General features: G+C 38.3%; 1 protein-coding gene across 3 annotated transcripts in view; it reads left to right on the top strand.

The window, feature by feature from the left end:
* GRM1 (glutamate metabotropic receptor 1) overlaps positions 1-22,729 on the top strand; it is a 179,611-nt gene that overhangs the window by 29,701 nt on the left and 127,181 nt on the right. For all 3 annotated transcript variants that reach the window (XM_074144510.1, XM_074144512.1, XM_074144511.1), the window contains exon 2: positions 7,175-7,424. In XM_074144510.1, coding sequence (XP_074000611.1) covers positions 7,175-7,424 — 250 coding nt within the window. The remainder of the gene's footprint in view (positions 1-7,174; positions 7,425-22,729) is intronic.

Genomic DNA, 22,729 nt, shown 5'->3' with positions numbered 1-22,729 from the left:
AAACCAGTAGAGATTATTCATCGGAGAGCGTTGAAACTAGTCTTATATTACTTTCTCTAATCTCATCAAGAAACAGAAAACACCTGTGACCCATTGTTCAAACAACGCTCATCAGCAGAACTAACAAACAGGTAACGTTAGGCATCAGTACATTATTTTTAGTACATTTTGAAGAAAACTGGAAGCTACTTACTTGTTTATGACAAGTCATGAACAGAAAGACTAAGTTCAGCAAGTAAATTTTTTACAAGTACTATCTATCAGCCAAGGTTGGAGCGGATATAGTTCCATTAGAATATAAACAAATCTCTAAAGCTCGTTGTTGGACACATAATAAACAAGCATTGGGAGTAGTCTTTGAATACATTTAGGAAAAAAATATTGGCGTAAGACCATGTTTTGGTATTTCTCTTATGAGGGAAGTGCAATTTAACACTAATTAGCTCATTACTTCAGGACTGACTTCACCTGTGCTTGTATTTCTGACAAGAATATCAATTAGTTTTTCAAGATGATGCACCTGCTTCATTCCGGATGAAAACTTAAATGTAACCACTGCATGTAGTAGCAGAGTTTTACTTATGTTTGGGTCTTCTTTACTGAGACAATACATCACTATGGTGAGCTGTTGGCAGAATGTGCATACTTTGTAATGAATGAGATAAGTAGCATTTTCTAAAATCATGCAGATTTTCTTATTTGATCTATAGATACATCTCTGAAAACTTGGATGGTGATAGGAATACTGTATTGTTTTATGGCTATAGAAATTCTCTAACTCCTCCCTTTCGTCTTCTGTTTTTCTTCTCTCCCTTGTCCTCAGTTTTACTTGACTTTAGAAAATGAAGAGACTAATTTGGTCTCAACAGCTCACTTTCTTCATTTCTAGAAGGGTCTTAAGTTCTGAAGAAAATAGGCTGTCAGCACTGATGGCAGAGGTCTGTAGTATACCAGAGATGACTCCATTAATTCATTTAATATATCCTTCTGGCTTTTGTCAGGCTAAAGTGCAGTTGCTTTGAAATCTGTGGTGAATGCAGAAAACTTTGCTAAAATAATTTAAAAGAATGCAGAGTGTATACACTGCTAATTCAGTTTCTAGTAGTGAGTTGCCCTCTCCATAACTAAAGGACGGTGAGGTCTCCACCCAACACAAAATTTCTCTAGCCCTGCCAAAGAAAAATAACCTGCAGTGAGTATCTGTGACTTCAACCTGTGTTAAACTGTCCTTAGGGGTCAACATTGGAAGGGTTTTTTTATCTGCAAACTACTTAGAATAAAATAAGAGGTAGAGTTTTCCTTTTTAGCTTTGCTGTTAGACTGGGATTTTAGGTCTACCGAAGTTTTTCTTTTGGCATTTTCTTCACTGTTTTGTCCTGACTGATATCAGAATTGGAGTTCATGTACATGCAGAATTTTTCTTATTGTAAAGTGGCCAGTCCTTTAGGGTTTGTAAAGTGCTCTTGTAGCCTAACTTGCCTGTCTTGAAGTTGTCCCTTAAAAACACCTGAGGTGAGATATACACAGTGAAGAAAAAAAATCATGTTAAGAAAGCTACCTGAACTCTGACAAGAGACTGTGGTAAAGGGCTTTAGGTGGCAAAGTCGACATAAAGTGAAGAAGGTTCACTGAAAAAGGAAACTCAAGTCCTATTTGAAATAACTGATAACAAGTAAAATGCAGCCTCTCCTGACATCAGTGTGATTTTAGCCTTGAAAAAGATATTCTCAGGAAAGAAGGAAGTGTTTGATCTTTGCCCTTTCCACAGTGACAGAGAAGTCTGGCAGAGGAGGGACAGTGTCAGTTCAATGGTCCTGGAAGCCGTGTGCCAACAGAGCTGCTTTCTATGGGTATTGTATTTATGCTTGGGATATACCAAAATAACACACATGGGTAGATCCATTTCTATAACTTTTCATTTTGTGTCAGTTTGCTACATTTAGGGAATAAATGTAGACTTTGTCTTCTATTTTAAACTCTCCCAATCAAAGGTGTGGACAAATAGATGTAAGTGGGTGAATTATTAGTTTAGAAATTGTCTGCTTGTCATCTGAGACACATTAGCAGATTTTGTATGTTTCCTACCTGTTACTAACACACTAGTTTAAATCTGATGGTTGAACTTTTTAATTTTAGTTTGCAATGGACTAAGAGTATGCACATGATGGTTTAACTGGTAAGAAACACATTAAAATGAGATAATTCAATAATTTTCTTATTAACTGACCCTATTCAAAGATGCCCTTGTTGCATAGGAAAACACAAGATGTTATAGCTGAGAAAATTGGCACTCTTATTATCCTTTTTTTTCTGTGTTTTTTTTTTTCTGTTCAGTGATTCAAAACCTTCCAGTCATCCCAGACTGATATTTGACCACTATACAGTTACTGTCATAGTTAATATTATCACCAGTTTTTATAAATTAGTTATTGCGACATATGAGGAAGAAAATAATCAGATCATGTCTTTGTTCTGCTCTTCCCAAATAATCTGCCTTTGCAGTAGAGAAGCTTTTGAGTGTTATGCCTTGCTGTTATGTCATGCAGTGCTCTTGTTCTCTTATTTTCTCTCTGCCAAAAAGCAGTTAATTAGCTGAGGAAAAGAGTTGTTTTATAGTGAATCAATACTGAACAATGAAACAAATTTCATACCTCCAGCAAAGTTTTATATCTACAAGCTTGGGAGAGGTGAACAAACAGATCATAATGTTGAGAGAGGAAAGAAGAGGACAGAGAATAGTTTTTCACTTGTTATTTGTGAAAAGAGGGACCTTCCTGCGATATCACTTGTCTCTGTAGTACCCCACGGTGAAGTTAGATTTTTTGGTTGTCTTATTGTTGCACTTCCTTCACTGTGTGTTTGCAGGGTGTATGCTTTTTTTTTTTGTTTTTGTTTGTTTTCACCTTTCATCTACATTGTGGTTGCTGCTGCAATGGAATAGAGGAATAAATGCAGCAAATAAGCCCTTAATGGCAAGGAATAGGTGACCTCACCTGAAGGTATTACTCGTGTCCCAGGCAGGTGAAGTATCTCTTGTTCCTTGCCTGTTGTTATTTAAGTGCATTGGAACTTCTTCCAGGCACAGTCCTCTGCTGTGGGTTTTTGTTGTTTTTGTAGGTGTGTCTCTAAAGGGGTCTCTGAAAAAGTAGTTGATATTTCCTATTGACACCAAAAGCAGAGTGAGAGAACAGTCTGTCTTCTTATTCAGCATTATGGTTTTCTTTTTCTTTAAGTTTTTTTTTTTTTAAGCAAGTACTAGCCTATATTTGAAGGTGATGTTCTCTGCACAAATATGGATGGTTCATATTTCCTTATGCTGCCCCACAAATAATCCCTATGCTTGAATGAAATCAGACACTGATTTATGTGGGACACAATGTTTTGGTTATAACCCCCCTGAAAACACAGCACTTTCTGTCATGTGGCTTGGGGAGACCCACACAGTCGCTCTGTGCATCCATCAAGAAGACAATCTCCAGGATTCTCATAAGCATCTGATTGCTAAGGCTACATTTCCACTCCATTTCATAAATGAAAAATAAATGGTTCTCTTGACAAAAAGAATGGGGGTAAATTTGCCAAACAGCTATAATAAAAAGAATATAAACCTTTTAGATGGAGCTCATGGGTTCTGCTCTCCATGCAGCTCAAGTGTTAATGCAAGCAAATAGTGTTACTTCCAACGTAGCTGTGGCACAAATGTAATACTTACTGTCTCACAGGAGCAATTTATGAGGCTAAATTTTTTGTACTTTCTTCTTTTGTCTGTCTTCTGATGATCAAGATAACATTTTTTGATTTTTACTACAGCATCTTGATGTTTTTGTTATGATATTTGATGCATGTAATACAATGAGTGAGAATAATTCTCACCACCTGTAGTTCTCACCAGTATCTGCAGATATGTGGATCCCTCTCAGGAATGGCCTTATCTAGAATTTTTACAGTGGTGAAGCAGAGCTGTGGCAGAGCTCTGGCACTGAGAGAAGAGTGTCATCAAAATCCTCTAAGTAAAATTGCAGCTATGATAGGGTTAGAGTTTACTTTTACACTGCTGTACAGATTCTCCTTGGAGCATATAAGGAAAATATCTGGTCTAAATAGGGTACAAGTTGAACAGAGCTAAAATAAAAAAAGTGTTAAAAATTAGCAAGGTACTGTGGGGCTCAAAGGATGTTACTGGCTCACCTAGTTTTGGGCATGGGTCAGAATGAAAATCAGTTGTTTGTAGCCTCACAATAGTAAATGCTTTGGCTTTTCACAGCTGATTCTGGTAACAAAAAGCAGTTGCAGATAAGATTGGATCTTTTCTTCAATGGCTCTTTCAAAGGAAAAGTGATCCTCAGCCCATGGCCCTGTTATATCTCTTCACTGACTCCCATCTTGTGCAGATTTCTCTCATTACACATTTCCCCTCTCAGCTGTTGCATGGGTGTGGATTGAAATGGATGTACCCAGCAAGCTGGTACAGATGGATATGTTCTTGGCTGTTGTGCAGAATTAGTGTTTTCTATCCTATATATACCCTTATATTGTGCTTTCCCCTGTATTCGAGTGCATTGAACAATGTATCTAACATCTGTTAGGTGTTCATTTTCTCCCTGGTCCTTTCCCCTGGAGGAGCAAGGTGTGCAGCATGCTGTCTTTCTTTGGGAGCAGAGCAAGCAGACTTTGAGAGGACCTCCCGGTCATCAAGTCTCAGTGCTGGCTGTTGCAGACATATACATCATACAATGCTTTTGTGAGCTGAGCAAGCACCAGTCTAACACCAGATTTCTCTCTTTGTGCTGCTGCTGGAAAGTGGTTCCACTACTTCTGTCATATAAGGGTTAGAAAGGTTTCATTTTTAGCTTCAAATTACTTCTGCCATTTTTTTTTATGCCTATTGGATCTTGTGTCAGTATTATTCTTGATCTTAATTAGCTTTTCCCCTTCTTGGCTCCTTCACCAAATCCAATCACCCCTATTGGATTTATAGGCAACAATCTTACTTCCTCTTAGCCTGTATTTTGGTAGGCTGATAGTATAAGTGTGGCTATGTTTGAGGTAATTGTTATGCAATTAAAATTAAAGCTGGGAAAAATAATTCAATTTAATTTTTCATTTATTGAGATCATCAGCTTGAATCACGCAGCAGAGTTGGTGCTGTACAGATGTATGAGAAAATCCCATCCTAGCTTAATATTAAGATAGGAAACCTACTACCTTTATTTTCTAATATGCATTGCCTAAACATCTAAGAAGATTCAGTTTAGTCCCCTGGCTCACCTTACGTAAGACTTAAGAGTAGTCCTACTGGTTTCAAATGAGTCTGTGCTGCACAAAGTTTCACGTGGAATTGGGAAATATATCCTAATTTCCTTCCAAAGCATAAGGTGCTTGCTAATGGCAAGTGAGCAATGAGGCTGTCCTGCTTCGGTCTGGGACTTGCGGCAAATCATAAAAGCAGTACAGCTCAAACTGCCCAGGTCCTGGGGTAAATCCCTTGGTGACTGCAGGTTTCCATTATAAATATATGGAAATTTCTCCACCTGTGTCCTTCTCAGCTTGTGATGAGGCTACATCACTTATGCAAGTGCAGGGGCACGGGATGGGGCTCCAGTGCTGAGCCCAAAGTGGGGGCTGTTTGGTGGTGTGTTCTTCCTCTCTTCTCCCCTCCCCACAGCCATGCAGGGCCACGGCACCGCTCCTGCTCTGGAGTATGTCTGGCTCACAGACAAAAAAGCAGACTGACCTGCTTGCTGTATCTGGCGTTGAGTCACAGGTTCGAAAAGAGGCCATTCTGCTGTGCTGCAAATTTGTGAGAAACTAGGGCATTGCAGTGCAAAAGGCTTGTGGGACTCGAGTTTTGTGTTTGACACTAGACCTGGCAGGTTTGGCTGCACCCTAGTATGACTGCGACTGTCATAGTGTGTCTGCATAGTGTGTCTGATCTGCAGCAAATGATCCATGTTTCTGGAAAAATGCACTCATTTTTGTTGTGCACTCATTTATAAAGAATGCCTGAACTGTCTGCTGCTGATTTTTCTCTCTGGTGGCTACACCTTTGGAGTTGTTATGACTTTTTTTTTATTATTTTTTTTATTTTTTTTTTTTTTGTGGAGGAAGTTAAGCTGAGTCCTCACTGCAATTTGCTATTTCAAAATATTGCTGCAAAGGGGGAAGGTAGACTTCTTCAGTCACTCCTGGCTTGAAAAGGTCTGGGTCTAGAAGTGATCAGCATATCTGTTGCTCCCTCAATAAATTAAGCAAAGTTTATGAATGTGGATAGCCTAAAATTCATGCTTCTCTCTCTGAACCATTTCTTGTTACCGTTAATAGACAATTTTTTGTAATCCATCTGCTCCTTTTGCCTGATTGATGTTCATCATAAATCCTGTGCTCGTGACAGGCATAAAATATGCAAAGGAAAAGTGAGATTTTACCTGTCTCCATAGCTGAAGGCAGTCTGAGTTTTGTAAAGCTGTTGACTTAGCTTCCAAAATGTATAATAGAAAAACAAAGGGAATTTGAGTATCAGCTTTGATGTTGTCTCCACCACAAAGTTAAAATATCTTTGTATTAGGCAGAGCTATTTCTGAAGTTCCTGCAGACAGAAAATATCCTATTCCAAGAGAAACATGGAGCCTAAATTTTAAATGTTACAAACATTGGTCAGTCAGATTAGTGTAAGTAGCTTTCAAAATGCTGCCAGCATAGTGTGTTTTGAATTTACATCCATCTTTCATTCACTTTTCCGAGCAGGGACTGCTTGTGGTACAGAACAGCTAGAATGAAATTTTCTTTTTTCTTTACTGTGACTGTTTTCCTGGATTAGCAGAACTGTGATTTTTGCCATAGAAATGTTAATAAAACTTTATCCTTACTGTCTGATCTGTCCTTGTTCCCTTTTCTACATATCCATCCCTTGTTTGCCTTTAATATCCACCAGTAAATCAATGTAAGAAAAGAAACTTGCAATCTCCAGGTCAGTTAAGACCTACTAATAATTGGGTATCTTGTTGCTCCACTGAACTCTAAATATATTCACTTTGGAACTCCTTTGCTCTTCCTTCTGCTAATGGTAGTTGATTTTTTTTTTTTTTGAGGAAAACTATCTCTTTCCCACCATGGCTGCCCCTTAATTGGTTACATGCATGTTATAATATCTTTCTTTTTTTTTTTTTTTAAACAGGAAATTATGGGGAAAGTGGAATGGAAGCCTTCAAAGAGCTGGCTGCCCAGGAGGGTCTCTGCATTGCTCACTCTGATAAGATCTACAGCAATGCTGGGGAAAAGAGCTTTGATCGCCTGCTCCGCAAGCTGCGAGAAAGATTACCCAAGGCTAGAGTGGTGGTTTGCTTCTGCGAGGGAATGACGGTGAGGGGGATCCTCATTGCCATGAGGCGCCTGGGAGTGCTTGGGGAGTTCCTGCTAATTGGAAGGTAAGGCTTTGAGTGTGATTTCTCTGCCTGTCCTCCTCCCCCTCGTCCTGCAGGCAGTCCTTTCATTTCAGAACTGTGCAACTCGAGCTTCCTGTAATTTTCGTGTTTACTCATCTAATGCAAAGAAAAGAAGTGGCAGGATGGTAGAGCCAATCTCAGGAAGGGGATATGAACATGTATGCAAGCTTAATCGGTGCTGTTAACTTTTGCTGAAGTAAATGTTAATTACTAACTGTTTTATATGGATATATGACATTAGTGTGTTTGTGTTTTTGCACACTCTAGGGGAATGTTTCATTCACAGATTTTAGAACCGAAGTTGGGAGTGAGGAATTCTGGTTTCAGAATGTGATCTGGGAGTGTGACATCTGACAAAATTGTATGTGTTTCACTAAGGATGTATCCTGATAATTTTAACCTGCAAATTATTGAATGGTTTTGATTACTTGAACTTTTTTCCAGTTTTATGATTACAACCTGGCATTCTCAGTTCTATGCTTTTTTCTGATCTTTGCTGTTTAAAGCCAGAGCACTGATATTATGCAGACTTGTTCGTTTTTTAAAACATCAAAATTGCTGATGGCCAAGTCAGTATGTATATGTCTTTTAATATTACCAGAGTAACAGTGCAGATGTGTACTGGATAGGCAAAGACTGTCTTAATCAAAATGAGATGTTATTATGCCTCCCTGAAGGTATTTAAAAGATGGGTAGATGTAGTGCTTAGCAACATGGTTTAGTGATGGTTTTTGTCAGTGTTAGTTTGATTATTGGACTTGATGGTCTGGAACGGTCCCTTCCAGGTTAGACAATTCTATGATACTATGATTCTATATTCACTGAAATATGATCATTTTAGTTCTATCACATATAGTCTATCCACATTTCCATTTTTGTGATAGTTCTTATTTTGAGGCTTCTTTGACTTTCACCTTGATTTTTGCAATGTCTTTATGTCTGGTTTTCTGTTTCAATGTATCTTGTTCAAATGATTAGGACTGACATTTTCTGTATTCTCTGCTAGATTGAGAATGTCTTTTTTAATCCTTGTATTTACTCTGTTTCTTTCTTATCTATTGTTTAAACACCATTCCTTCAAGGCCTGTAACAGTTGCCTCTACACCTACTTATCTTCTGTTGCCTTTTTATTCTGTTGTCATTCCAATCTATCAGATTTCATTTTTGTCCCTTTCTTTCCCTAAAATCGTCGTTGTCATGACTGAGATGCTCTCCTTTAGCCCTGTGCTATAATATCGGTCTTTCCCTGACTGTATTGCTCCTTAAAATCCACAATTATCACTTCTAGAAGTCAGATAGATAATCTGGCCTAAGTAGTCATCTGAAAGCAATCAGTGGCCCTCCTTTCATTGTTTATTTTTATTGCAGTCTTTGATTGCAATCTATTTGGAGCAGAGACTGTCTCTAGGAGTGTGAGTAGATAAGACATAGCACATTTGGAAAACCATCATCGTTGAAATGAAACACAGAGTAAGGTGATATTAAAAATGGTATTATGTTCTAGATTTGTGCATGTGGTTTTCAACTACATCCTTCAATATGCATCATTTTAAACAAATAATGAATGTTTCAGGACTGACATGTTTTAAGCATGTTTTCTCAGTGAAGAGAAGAAACTAACTATAATAAAATTAGTCTTGGTGACAGCATCCCTGGTCATTTTGTAAATGCCTTGCAGCTTTAGGCTGTCCAGTGCTTTCTTCAGGTGGTGTTGTCTCTCTATAGTGGTGCCTATTGTTCACCTGATTTTGGTGCTCCCTCTTGATGCTGGTCATACAGAGAGCCAAAGGAAATCAGTCTCCTATATTAAGCACCAAAACTAGGTACTTTGGTGGTACAAACCTTAGTTTCCTATTAGGCATTTTCTTGATCCATGGATGCATGGAACATTTCAGCTTGAAATTTTGACTAAAAGCCTTTACCAAGCATTGTGCTGCTCTATTTAGTTCAATTGTTTGTCTCGGAATCCGCCCGACAGTGTTGCTCTGAGCTTTTTTTCAGAACTTCTCACCTATTAAATGCTAATAACGGAATTTCTTTGGAAATCACCATGTGTTTTTCATATAGGCTTTCACATACTCTTATGCTGGTAATTGGTATTGAGTCCTTTTTAGGGTTGGGTGGGCTGATCCAATTATAAAACAGACTGGCTATTGCTTTGCATAGTGTGGATTGTACCCAACAGCTGGTGGAAATAAAAAATGTTATAGGGCTTGCACATGTTTTATATGTGCTTGCAGAACTAAAAGAAAAGAAATTTTCTTTGAATTGTCCTAATTGAGTGATTTTAAAAAATGGCAAATCTAGCAAACTTATTCACAAGTAAGTTACAGCAAAACTGCAGTGCTATGAATTTGGTCATCTATATACAAACAGGAACTGAGGCACACATTAACATTGCTCTGACATGCTGTTTAGTCTTTTTTATTCAAGTACCCAGCTAAGCAAAAAACCAAAAGCCTTTTAAGAACATTCTTTTAATTGAGAGAAGTGGGAGTGAATGTGAAATCAAGATTTTTTGCAATAATGAGCTAAACAAAGCTTCTAATCTACCCACAGGTTTATTATCAGCCACACTGTATCAACCCCATACACTGCTCTGACTCACTGTAAAGAGGAAGCCTTTACAAAGGGACACCTGGCTAAATAGCTCTCTTCCTGCTCTATCCTCAACACTGCTATTGATCAAAGCAGACAGGCACAGTTTAGTTTAACTATATTTGAGGTATCAGAAAGAGAGGTGGGAACTAAATTTGACTTCAGTTTAATCTAGGAATGATACATTTGGAATTCTAGGGGCCTACATTGAGCCAGGACTAGGCCATCAGATACTGGGGACTTTTCTGGGATAGGCTGACTCTTCTCAGGCATGGAGTTATGACCTTATTTGTGCCATATATAAGCAAGTGTTCCCAAATTCAGATTGGAGCTCTAACTAGAAGTTCAGTCTCCTTTGCTACTGGAAGTGGGAGTCTGTGGTATTAGTGAAAAGAAAGGGAATTCCTATTTCTGAATCTGGAGGTAAACTGGGATTAAGACAGGACAGAAGAGGTTGCATTCTTACCTGAGGGAGAACGGCAGATGTTCTGAAATTGATAGTGTGTCCAAATGTAGTGTAGAGTTCGGTGAGAAAATTTATTAAACTATGAAAGGATGATTTATTAAACTATGAAGGATGATAAAACTTTAAAAATTGGCTTATAATCAAAGGGAAAGGAGAAGGCAAAAATTGATCATGGCTTTGTATAAAAACGGTGATTGGAATAGTATTGGAGTAACCAAAGGCAAAAATTATGCTAAGAAAATAAACTGTACTCTTAAGGGAACTCAGGTGATAGCTCTTTTATCAGAAATTAGTTTTGATGTGAAGAGACTATGTAGATGCTCAACATCATGTGTCTAATCATGTTTATACAGGCCTCTGGGTTTTATATTACTTAATAAGGATCAATTAGGTTTTGTGAGAATCTCGTAAGATAGATGCGTCTCCTGTATATCTCATGGGATGACGCATCAAGACAAGGCATGTAACTGACTTGCCAGCATCTGTGCGGGTAAGGCAAAGCAAATGAGAGATGCAAACGAAATCCCCAATCTTAGGAGTTACTGTGAGATCATTGGAGAAGAGATGTTAGGTAGATAGTTGGAAATGAAAATGCTCTGTTGCAATTTGATGAGCTCTCAAACTCCTGCACGCAATGGTTTGTGTAAACATATGAGGAACTTTAGGAAGGAAGGGATATATTAGCTCACATGCTGTTTTCAATATAACACTTGGTAATGGACTATGTTCTGCTTTACTTCCATACGCTTTCCAATATTTTATGGTCTCCATGAATATCACTCTATAAGCTGTTGTAGAACTATAATTTTAAGTGTTGGTAGGGTGACATCTCCTGGAAATTTAGGCATTTGACAGTGAAGATATGGTTGGATTCTCTTCTATGTGGAACCTTATTTCATCCAGGTGTAAGAGTAAACAACTTGTTGAGGTGACAGAGAAATGTGTTCTGACATGGTCAATGCCTGGGTGGCAGGTTGTTGGGGAGGATTAACTTGACAGAAGAGTGACCTGCCTACCTAAATGAGACCTATCAGCTCCTAGCACTGTGACTGTGACTCTGTTCAGCTCCATCAGAGCAGAGGAAGGAGGGCATCTACATCTGAGGACACCATGGTTAAAACAGGGACATAAACCTTATCTACAATAATCACCCCAGTAGTCAAAAAAGGAAAAACTGGAAGCAGACGTTGACAGGTCCATAGCATCAATTAGTAAGGGAGGAGAAAGAGTCTGAACAGGAAGCTGGTCGTTTGGCAAGGAAACAGGAGAAGGAGGTAACAGAAGTCACTCTATAGGCAGAAATCACCTGGTCCATGAGTGAACTTTAGATATGTGGAAAGACTGTGTCTGCCAGGTGAATCGATTGCTGCCTGGTTGCTCAGATGCTGGGATACTGAGACTGACAGTAATTAGAAGGTAAGGAAGCCCAGAAAATGGGATACCGTGCTAGGGATCAGGGAATAGACAAAGAAATCAGAAGAGAGGCAACAACCCATAGCCTCTGGTGGCTCCTGTCAAGTATGAAGGCAAGGTATTGTCTCAGAGTTGATCTTGTAAATTATCAAGGGAAGTAGTCCACTACTGAGAAAAGTATTGCTTTAATTTGTGTCTTCTCATTATCCAAATATATTTTAATTGGCAATAAATGGAATTACTTGGCCCTATGTTGAGTCTGTTTTCCCTGTGATGGTAACTATTAAACAACCTCCCTGTCTTTATTTTGACCTATGAGATTTTTCATCCTATTTTCTACCCCTGTTCTGTTGGGCAGGGGGGAGTTGGTAAGTGGCTGGGTGGGCATTTGGATGCTGACCAAGGCTAACCCACCACAGATGACATAGGTTGCACTGCTAACAGCATGATGACAGGCATTTCTCTTTCTCTTTCATTTAGCAACCCTGCGTTGTTCTAGCCTAAATTATCTAGGACAGGTTTGGGCCTTGTAAATCTGGCAAAGATAGTAGATTTCAGTGTTGCTCATGATAGTGTTTTACGCCAATTTGCGATGAGTGGAAATGTTGCGTTAAGAAAACTGGTAGTAAGTCAGCATTGCCAAATGGATACGACAGAACTCAAACCACTAGCATACCATGTGCTGATTTTTTTGGGAGGGTAGTCTGAGTGAGAAAACTCATAGTGGTCCAAAAGCCTAAAGTAAAGATAACACAAATGGCATGTTGACAAATAGGAAGATAGTAATTTAAGCAGCAAAAGGTTTACTTTTCATGCCATTTACAGCAGGCAGAAGAATGTTTTATTTGTCTGGTACTTCCATGGCCAAAGGTGCTCAGAATGACTGTTACTAATGAGTCTGTTGCTATTGACACCCCAAGCTGGTGGAAGACTCTGTATTTAAATAAATGTTTAGATGTAATCAGAGGTTTAGCTGGGTTTGGATTCAAATTGCTGAATTAAAATTCAGGTAGATTCCCTTACATGCCCAAATCATTCATGATCAATGCTTAAATACTTTCAAAGTCTAACTGAAGCTGACAGTTGAGCAAAATATTGCTCATTGACTGTCAATGAAGACAGTCCCACCTGGCAACATCAACCCAAGGTTGCCAACATTATCAAGGTTGGTAATAGGATCCATTGCTAATTTTAAAGTCTGGAACCTCAGCACATGTCAGTATCTACAAATTTGTATTCCCTGTTCATTCATGGTTTGATTTGTAGTTGCAGTCTATCACCTATGATGAGAATTTATAATCAATGTGGATGAAAAAAGCATTACATGATACAAGAAAACTATGAACAAGCATGTTTTGTTTACCCTCCAACCTAAAATGTCATCCATCCATGTTAAATGGGATTACATGTCAAGTGCCAATTAAATAAGCATATATTACAGCAGAATTGCATTTGATTTGAGTTTCTCTGTAGTTTGCATTTAGAGCTCACCAGTAGCCATTCCGTGGCTGTTGTCTGTTGATAGAGATGATGAATTAGATCTAAGGTTAGGGTTTACTTAGCTGGGATTTAACAAGAGGGATGATGTTAACTTATTCAGAGACAGAGATGAGAAGATAAAAGAAATGTACCTATTGGGTTTTTTTCCCCACTTCTCTCTTTTATGTGATATGAGCTAAACTAGGCTTTGGATATAGTCAAACCTATCTCTTTCATATAGGAATCCACGGTTAGCTTCAAAAGCATGGATTAACCCTGAGACATTTCTGTGGATATACTTAATATTTATATGAGGATGATATTTTCAAAGTCTTAGGTGAGATATTAGTGCTTTTGTAAATGTTACTTAATTTTTTAAAACCTTTGTTTTTCTTTTTTTGTATCTCAAAATGAGATAGTTTCTGCTTTGTATAATAAAAATAAGTACGAAATAGTAAATTTCAGCCATGGTCTCTCTATGTTATTGCTAGTACTTCCCAGAAGACTTCAACATAGAATTTCCAGTATGCTGCTTGCTAACGTGAGCCCACTTTAGAGGAAACAGGTACGAGACCATGTTACAGCAGTCCATGTAAATTCCTGCCTTGGAGTGTCCAAGAGAGATCCCATACTGACAGAAATGCAATACTAGATCTCCAGTACTTTGAAGTAGGTATAGAAAAAGCCCAAACCCTTCATCACAATCTTCTTCCTGGGTTGATTTTCCTGTATGCTCTTTAGAATTGTTTGTCCTTAATAATACATGCCTATGTATCCAAAGACTTTCTGAAAGGATTGTTTGTAGGGATTTAAAGTTGTAGGCCACCCAGATGTCAAATTATATGTTTAAACTGTACTTTAGTGCTTAAAGGCTATCTGTGGTAAGAAATAATTCACAGAAGATTATATTTAGATAAGATGCTGCTTTGAGCGTCTTTAGTTCTTGGACAATTCTTTGATTTCTATACTGGAGTTTGAAAGAAAAACAATGTCCAGGCTATTCAGAAGAATAGATGTCTTTGTATGAATTGTTAATATAAACATTACAGAAAATAAACACAACACTTTACCAGAACCTGAATGCACCTGTAAGACTAATTAAAGTGGAAGCAGTATGGATTACTAAAATACAAATGTATAAATTAAGATATTTTAAGAAAGTAAATACCATCATAGCTTTTTAAAGTGATATGAAAGGTTGCTGATTTAACAAACAGAACATGTGAAAACCTGTTTGAAGGCAATGTGCACTTTTTAGTGGTAGTCATGAATGTACCTTTTTCATAAATGTTGATAGTGCTGAGAGGAGAAAAGGGAATGGGATTTTCCCATTTCTGAATGTGTAGTACAGTTGATTATCAAGGCAAAGTAATGCTATCTTTCATTTGCTTAAGTTACTGGAATAGGAGAGGAGATAAAAGCATGCATCCAACTATCCTGAAATGCAATAAAAAATGGGAAGCTTAAGCCTCATGGTGGTAAAACTTGTGGGGACAAAAACCTCTTATCTCTGCTTTTCTGGTAAAAACTTCTGTGATTCTAAGGCAGTTCATGCTTCTTGCTTCGCAAAGGAAAACTAAGACTTCATTCAGTGTTTCCAAATTGTCGTGGCATGGATTCTGTGGGGAAAGTTATCTAAGCAATTAATATCCCACAAAATGCAAAGAAGGAATGATCTTGGTGGAAATTATTTACCTTTAAACTTCCTGCAGTGTCTTGCAAAACTGAAAAAAAAAAAAGCAACAGTTCAATGTCTGTTTGTCGTCTATTAATTTATATGGGAGTTAGAATCATTCAGTTATTACATAGGGCTATGTGTTGTTGATGTGTTATTTATTAGGCTGTATATGTTTTGACATGCCTCTATAGAAACCAGTAGCTGGACAGCTGCTGCTCATCTGGAAGAATATACTGTACTTTTGTGTGAATGAATCATATTGAATGATGCTACTGTGAAGATCTTTGCATGATTTACTTCAGGCCAGGCATTTTTCAGGCATGTCTGTGAGAGGCTGGAATTCTTTATAAGTGGTTAGGAGGCTAAGCAGTTTCGTTTCTGCTGACAAGAGTTAAAATAAGACCCTCTTAATGTGAACTTTTGAATTTCTGCAGTTTAATTCTGGTGCTTTTCACTCCTCAAATAGAAATGTAACTTAATGCAGCTCTAGTAAAACATGAGCAAAACCTTCCCTCAAAATATAAAGCTCCACTTTTTTTTTTTTTTTTAAGGTATAATTTCTTAATTATAAACAGCAAATTAATCACCTATTTTTCAAGAAAAACAGGAATTGAAGATGAACCTTTCCTGGAATACTTCACTCATTTTATTATTATTTAAGAATAATTATTTTCATGTTTCCTGCCAAGTCTTGGTATAAAAATAGTTTTTCCCGCTCCAGTATGGAAATATATAATAACACTGTTAATAACAGTTCCAGTCCTTGGATCACTACAAAATGTTGCCATTAGAGGTAAGGTATTGGCTGAAGGTGATCAGAACTGCCTGAGCTGTGTTCATACAAATAGCACGTTTTGACAGGAACAAGCACATCAAGGAAAAAATAATTTGGGTTGCAATTCAAACACCTTTCTACTGAATCCTTGGAAAGCAGTGACTGAAAAGCTTTAGATCTCCTGTGAATAATCAGTTGGCAGTGTTTTAAGTGCAGCAGTTTACTGCTTGTTAAAGCCTTTGGTTCATTGACCAGAGCAGTTTACAATGTTGTGGGGAATGACCACATATATCCATATACTACCTGATTTTCATTCATTTTTCCCTTTCATGAATGCCCTCAACCTAATGGCCTTGCTGGAGAACCCTTGGTACCTTTCCAAGGCCGGAAAATACACCCAGCATTTAGCAGTCTGAGGAGCTGAATTCACCTGAGAGGAGACTAGCCCTGAAGCACCAGTGTGAACGTACAGTGTGGAAGTTTTAGGTCATAAAAAGGTTGTCATCTGACAGCCAAATACATAGTGTTTCTAAGGTTGAAATTAAACTGCAATCAAGGCAATTGGCCTATGGTGGTAGTCTGTTGCTTTTCTGTTGAAATTTTCAGCCAAGACAAATCCTTTCCACTTCTGAGGCATTGTAGTGCTTTAGGACTTGACATGATGTCAAGAACTCATTTCACAAAGTCAAAGCTGGCTCTTTCATGTTACTATTGTCTCTTCAGCACCACCAGTCTATTTTGATGAAGGAGTGAAAGACTGGAACTGGCCAGCTCTTGCCCACACTTCACTTCAATTTTTTGTACCTCAGAGAGGAAGAATCAAAAAAAGAATTTGTTTCAAAGCCTTGCAAATTTACTGCTGTCTGATAACTGACCTGGCACTTATTTTAACTGACTTTAAACCGTATGTATTATTCACTATGAGCTATTTGTGGGTAAGCTTTGGTACCTAGGGCTCATACAGCTATTTTCCATGCTGGTGATTTGACTGCATTCATTTTTTCTAAGGAGAGCAAGTTCAAGTTTTTTCCTCCTGGCCCTCTTTTCCTCAAAGACTGGAGGGATCCAATACAAGTCAGAGTTAGAAAGAAAAAATATACATCTGTTGTTTAGTTTAGTAGAAATGGAATATGTTATTTTTCCGCTTTACAGAATAAAACTGAATTCTTTGGTTTCAATCCGAAGAAAGCATTGCTAAGAAGAGGCTGAATATCAGCTCTTGCATGTTAACATGAGAATTAGGAAAGCTATATAATAGGTCAGATTTAAGCACTTCTGTATGCAGAGATGGTAACCTGAATGTGAATCCAGTTATGCTTTCTGCTAATTTCTCACAGCAGGTTGAATCATTGCTGTTTCTGAATCAATTGCTATTTCTAATGGGAAATCTCTAAATTTTCTCTATTCTTCCTCTAATACATCTCTGAATATACACTTTATCTGCCTTATTGTTGTATATTATTTGCATTCTTTACTTGTTCCTTGCATGCTGCATCTCGTTCCTTGCTTCTTCATCCATCTTTTCTTGGTCATCCTATCCCCATTTACCTGAGTCTCAAGACTTTCCTGCCAATTTACATACTGACCTTTTCAGCACCTGCCATCATTATCGGGCTTTTATTTTTTTGTAGTAAAAAGACTGCACTGTTGATATATTTTTCCTTTCTGTGAAGTCAAGTGGAGTTTCAACATTTTCTTAATCAGAAATGGAGTCAAGCAAAACTTCCTCTTGAAAATCCTACTCATATTACAGAGATACTTGAGGAACAGGTTAATTTCACAACTCTACTGCCTTCTCTGTTTGCTCCTATTAACGTTAGGCAGGTTGACCCTCTACACCCTTTTTTTGGAAGTCTCACCCAAAGCCAAAATTAAATAAACCTAACACTTTAGGAGTGATTTATCTTTTTGTTTCTGGATGTGCGATAGCAGTCAAAAAAAAAAAAGACAACTGCCTGACCTCAAAAGTAGCTACGCAGCTATTTAAGACTGGACCTTTTAGTGTTTTCAACTGTTCTTGATTGGACTTTGTATCACTATTGCCGTTAAAAAATACAGTATGAAGCATTCATTATCATATTAATGACTACTACCTTTAAACACCTGAAATACTGTAAAGGTAATTGACTTGAATCTGCTTTCATATGTTATCAACAAAATTTTAAAACTAAATTCTGAGGATAGGTAATGGTATAAAGAGAAAAACTAGGCAGGTTTTCTGACTTTGAAGGCTGGCAGTTGATCATTTTCAGCTTTGCAAACTGAGTCAATGGGAGGACTCACTGAGAGGTTACCTCATTTCAGCAAATGAAGCAGACGGAAGTCTATTGAAAGTACCACTGGCTAAGGCCAGTGTCTAGGTGGTACAATGGAACACCTAAAGTACAAAATTAGAGGCGTTAATCTGCATGCATTTCAAATGAATTTGTCGCAGCAGTGTGATTACAATGTATGTTAAATGAACCCAGAATGGGAATGGAAAGTTTAAAGTCTTCACAAGAAACTTGCCACTATCTTTCTGGTAAGCATGAGAATAGAAATAGAGGATGATAGAGCACGATAATGTCTCTCAAGAGCTCTATTTTCCAAGTATGACTGATTTCTTTTTTCTGTTTGCCGTTATGTTTATGGGAAAACTTCTTAGATGGGAAAACTTAACTCAAGTAATTGCATAACCTGCTTCTCCAGGAGGGTAAAAGTTGCAGTTGTAGAGAGATGCAGGCAGAATTAAGCAGCAGGAAATGTAAGATGATAAGAAAGCAAAAGAGGTGGTGCTAATATGGAAGAAAGCAAACATACATTGTAGGGAGAGGGCAAATAGAATGAGGAAGTGGGAGAGTGGGATGAGTTATAAGTGTCTGTAGGTAAGAAAGAGATGGTGAGTGGTAGTTTTGGTTTCAGGCAATGATTATTTATTCTGAGTGAGATTGAGATGTGGCAAGATACATGAAACAAGCTGAGTCTCTATAAATTGCATAAATGGAGTGGAAGCAGAATCTTGGCTCCATACTGGGGACAGTGGTGGACTACTAGCCCATCAGGATTCAATACAAGAATGTTTCTGTTGATACTGAATCTCTTCAGTAAAACACCAGGGGCTGAATTCTGTTTTCATGGTGCTGCGAATCATGAATAACCTCCTGGACAACAGTGCTGTTAAACTGAGTGTGAAATGAGAATAATTTTCTGAGACAAAGAGCTTACCTGTTAAAACAGAAAAATGTCCATGCGTTCTAGGATTGTGTTTCTGTCAGTGATGAACATCCAGTGCTTGTAATTCAAAATTTTTTTATCTTTTACTTCCATTTTTTTCTCCTCTGTGAAGAAACATCTCCTGGGAGTGTCTGCTGACTGGGTAATTTGTTTCAAGCCAAATGATTGACATTCCTTGTAATTTTCATCCTCAGTATGGAAAATACAGACGTTGTGTTTGTTTATTAATGTCTGATTCTTGTTTAAAGGTTGCCAAGTTATTTACTTCCACAAAACCTCAGCCGTGTCTTTGAGTTCCACACATTGGTCTAAAAATAAGAGGATGTCTTCTGTGTACTTTACATTTGCTGGCTTTTAAGTGAATCAAGTCTTCCTAATGCAAAAGGGAAGAGGAGTCTACCTGGATTCGTTTTCAGCATTTATGTTAGACATAACGTCATGTTTGTCCTCATGTTTCTTTCTAACTAAATACACTGTTTTTAAAGTTCTGCAGACTACAGATGCTTTGGGGAAGGGACAATCTTTTAGGTCTGTGCAGTGCCATACACATCAGGGGGATCAGTCGCTACTGCAACTCATGCAAATAGTAATAATATTTTAAAACTGAACAAAAATGACTTAGAAAAGAATGTACAGAAAATGCCAAACAGAAGAGAAGGATTTTTTCCCTGTTTTTTTTTTTTTTTTTTTTTTTAAAAAAAAGACTTGCTGCAGTGTAGGATAAATTATTTGTACTTATTAAAGCCCCATTTTGACATTGCATGGAGGCCATGGCCTCACTGCTTAAGTGGAGGTGTCCAGGATCAGCATGAGCAGCTGTGCCACTTGTCCTGATGACTGTGGAAAGAGATTGGCTAGGAGTCTGGAGAGGAAAGTGTCTGTATCAAAGTGCTGTGGTTCTTTCACACTGTGGGCACACCAAGTAAAGCTTCAGTCTTTCTGACAGAGCTCCAAAAACAGATACTGCACAGTGCTGGAGATCTACCTCAAGTTGTGCTCCTTCTTTTCCTGGCTTGAGCCAACAGGAGTTGTAGTACAGAATCTAGTCCTTCATCTTTTAAGAACTTGAGTTTTCCTTGAGTTTGTCCTTGGATTAGTTTTTGTGGGCCACTTGTAATATTCAGGGCTCTATGTAATCTGTGACTTCGAGATTGCAGTTCCCACTGCAGAACTAGGCTTTACAGTCTAAGAGTTGCTGTTTCATTGCCAGATATCTTACCGGATTCAAATTTACTTTTCCTGTTAAACCCAGGCAAGCAGAGCTTCATGTACCTGCTTCATGCGTCTGTCCGGATTCTCCATCTCTCTGCTCCTGGCAGCCTCTAAAATAAATTTCGTACATGGTTAATGCCTAAGTCTGCAGCATAGTGAAAGCTGAAATAGTGGAGACATTGTAAGAATAAATTGAATTTAACGTAAAAATAAGACCTCAACTGTTGTACTAACTGCATTATTCCATGTTGTACGTAACTTAATATAAAGCTCTATGATTCATTTAAATGAAACTGCCACAAATTTTCAGACTGCGAAGCAGAAGGAGCCTTGCCGTGTAACTGAAATCCCCCCACGAGGCAGGCAGTGATTTGCATCCCTCTCGAAGGAACCAGGGTCTATTGACCATTATGGAGTATAAGGGGAACTAAATGATAGGGGGCAGATGTACAGAGGGAGAAATAGCTGTACAGTGCTCTAAGTGTTCTTGGGTTTACAATAGAGGAACTAAATTTATGCTGCAGTGGGATAGTAGTTAAGGAAAAACAAACCTGAAAACCAGAGTTTTTGAAAGGTATGCATCTCATGTTGCTTTTTCCCCCCTTTCTTTTCAAAGAGCTGTAGGAATGATACATTTCATCAACTTTTTGAAAGTTTAGTGGCTGAACTGAACATTCTGGAGGCAATGCTCATAACAAGCTAAAACAACTTTTAATGAGTTTAATAGTTTGTTTTCTGTTTTCAACAGGAAGAAAAATTTTATTCTTTGCCAACTTGAAACATTTTTGTTAAATCCAGAACAATGCTGTGTCAATTTCAAAACAAATATGCTATTTCAAAATAGAAAATCAGATTGTTCCTATTTTGAAAATATTGAAACTATTTCTTCTACAGAATGTCAAAATAAATTGTAATAATATTTAACCCTCCATGCTTTCCAAATTGGTGAATAATTTTGATGTCCCCACAAGTGTAATTTCCAGCAGATGTATTATTCATCCATTTCTTTGTAGTTTCAGTAATGCTTTTGAAATCCCTGCTGATAGTGACTCCACAACTCAAAATGTCCCACCGTTTCCAGTAGTCTATGAGACTCCATCCTGTTCTCATGGATAATGGCAGTAATACAAGCCTCTTTTTTTTTTTTTTTTTTTTTTTTTCTTTGTGAACTACATCAACACAGTATAATAATTATATAGACTCAAGTCCTTGGGAGCATGAAACGCTGCAACACGCTTTCTTAGCAGCATGGGATACCCTGAGCACATCAAATTAATCATCTGTTTGCATTGGCTTCCCATAGAATTAGTGGCTTCAAAATCCTTACTCAAGGTCAGCTTTCCCTTTATTGTTAAGGAGCTTGGTGATCTTTGACAAACCTTTCGATACGACATGTGAAGTCTTTGGGGTAAAACTGTGGCCAGTGCCTTGGCTGAAATGGCAAAAGGGAGTTTTCTATAACAGCGTGAAGCAGTTCTGTGCAAAACACAAAGCTTCTGTCTGAGACTGGCCTTAGGATGTAGATTATAATGTACGCAAATTCAGTGCTGGCTTCTCTTATCGGTAGTCATAAAACTATATGCATGAGAACACAGAATGAACACTCCCTAAACAAACAACTCCCTAGCAAGCAGCTGCGAACATGCATTACAACAGAAAAGCTTCCATGATGTATGCAGTGCTCTATCAGTGAGAGGAATAGGCTGCCAAGGGAAGTGGTGGAATCTCCTTCTCTGGAGACATTCAAAACCCGCCTGGGCACGTTCCTGTGCAACCTGCTCTAGGTGGACCTGCTTTGTCTTGGCGGGGCTTGGACTAGATGATCTCCAGAGGTCCCTTTCAACTCCATATGATTCTGTGAGGAGAGAACCGGAGAGGAGGTTGTTCAGGCTCACAGTCCTCCTGTTAGAGGTTAGGCTCTTCCTGCAGCACCTGAGCAAGGAGGGCAGTCACACTGAGCTCTCTAAAGATGGCTGTATTACCCTCTGAAGGTGCCTGTCTGTTTGTCCATCCCTCTGTGTCCCTGCTCCCCTGGCTACAGGGGGAATATGTATCCAAAGTCATGCAAGAGAAATCCAGGCCTCTAATTCCAGCATCAGACACAAAGGATTGAAAACGTTTACAGATAGAGAAAGAAACATTTTTTTCTGTGAAACACTCCTGTCTTTCAGGGCAGAAAAGGATCCTGTGCTGACAGCATCAGTTCTGTTGCTGAGGAGGGAGGGAATTTTTTCAGTAAAGAGGCAACAACCTCATTTCTCTTACCCCCTGGTAACAGAGGGGTCCCTGGTAAAGTAGATGAGAGCTGGAAGTCACCTTTTGGAGTAGGATTGTTTATCCTGGATCGCTGGATTGCTTCAGTCTTCTGGGAAATATGGTGCTTCCTCCAACCTGGGCTTCCCACTTGTCCTCTCATTTCTTATTGGGTTTGTATGGGCCAGGGCTGGGAGAAT

This window comes from Numenius arquata, chromosome 2 (genome assembly GCF_964106895.1).
Source record: "Numenius arquata chromosome 2, bNumArq3.hap1.1, whole genome shotgun sequence".
Classification (NCBI taxonomy): Eukaryota; Metazoa; Chordata; class Aves; order Charadriiformes; family Scolopacidae; genus Numenius; species Numenius arquata.
The sequence above is the reverse complement of the archived record's forward strand: the minus strand, read 5'-3'. Positions and strand labels throughout refer to the sequence as shown.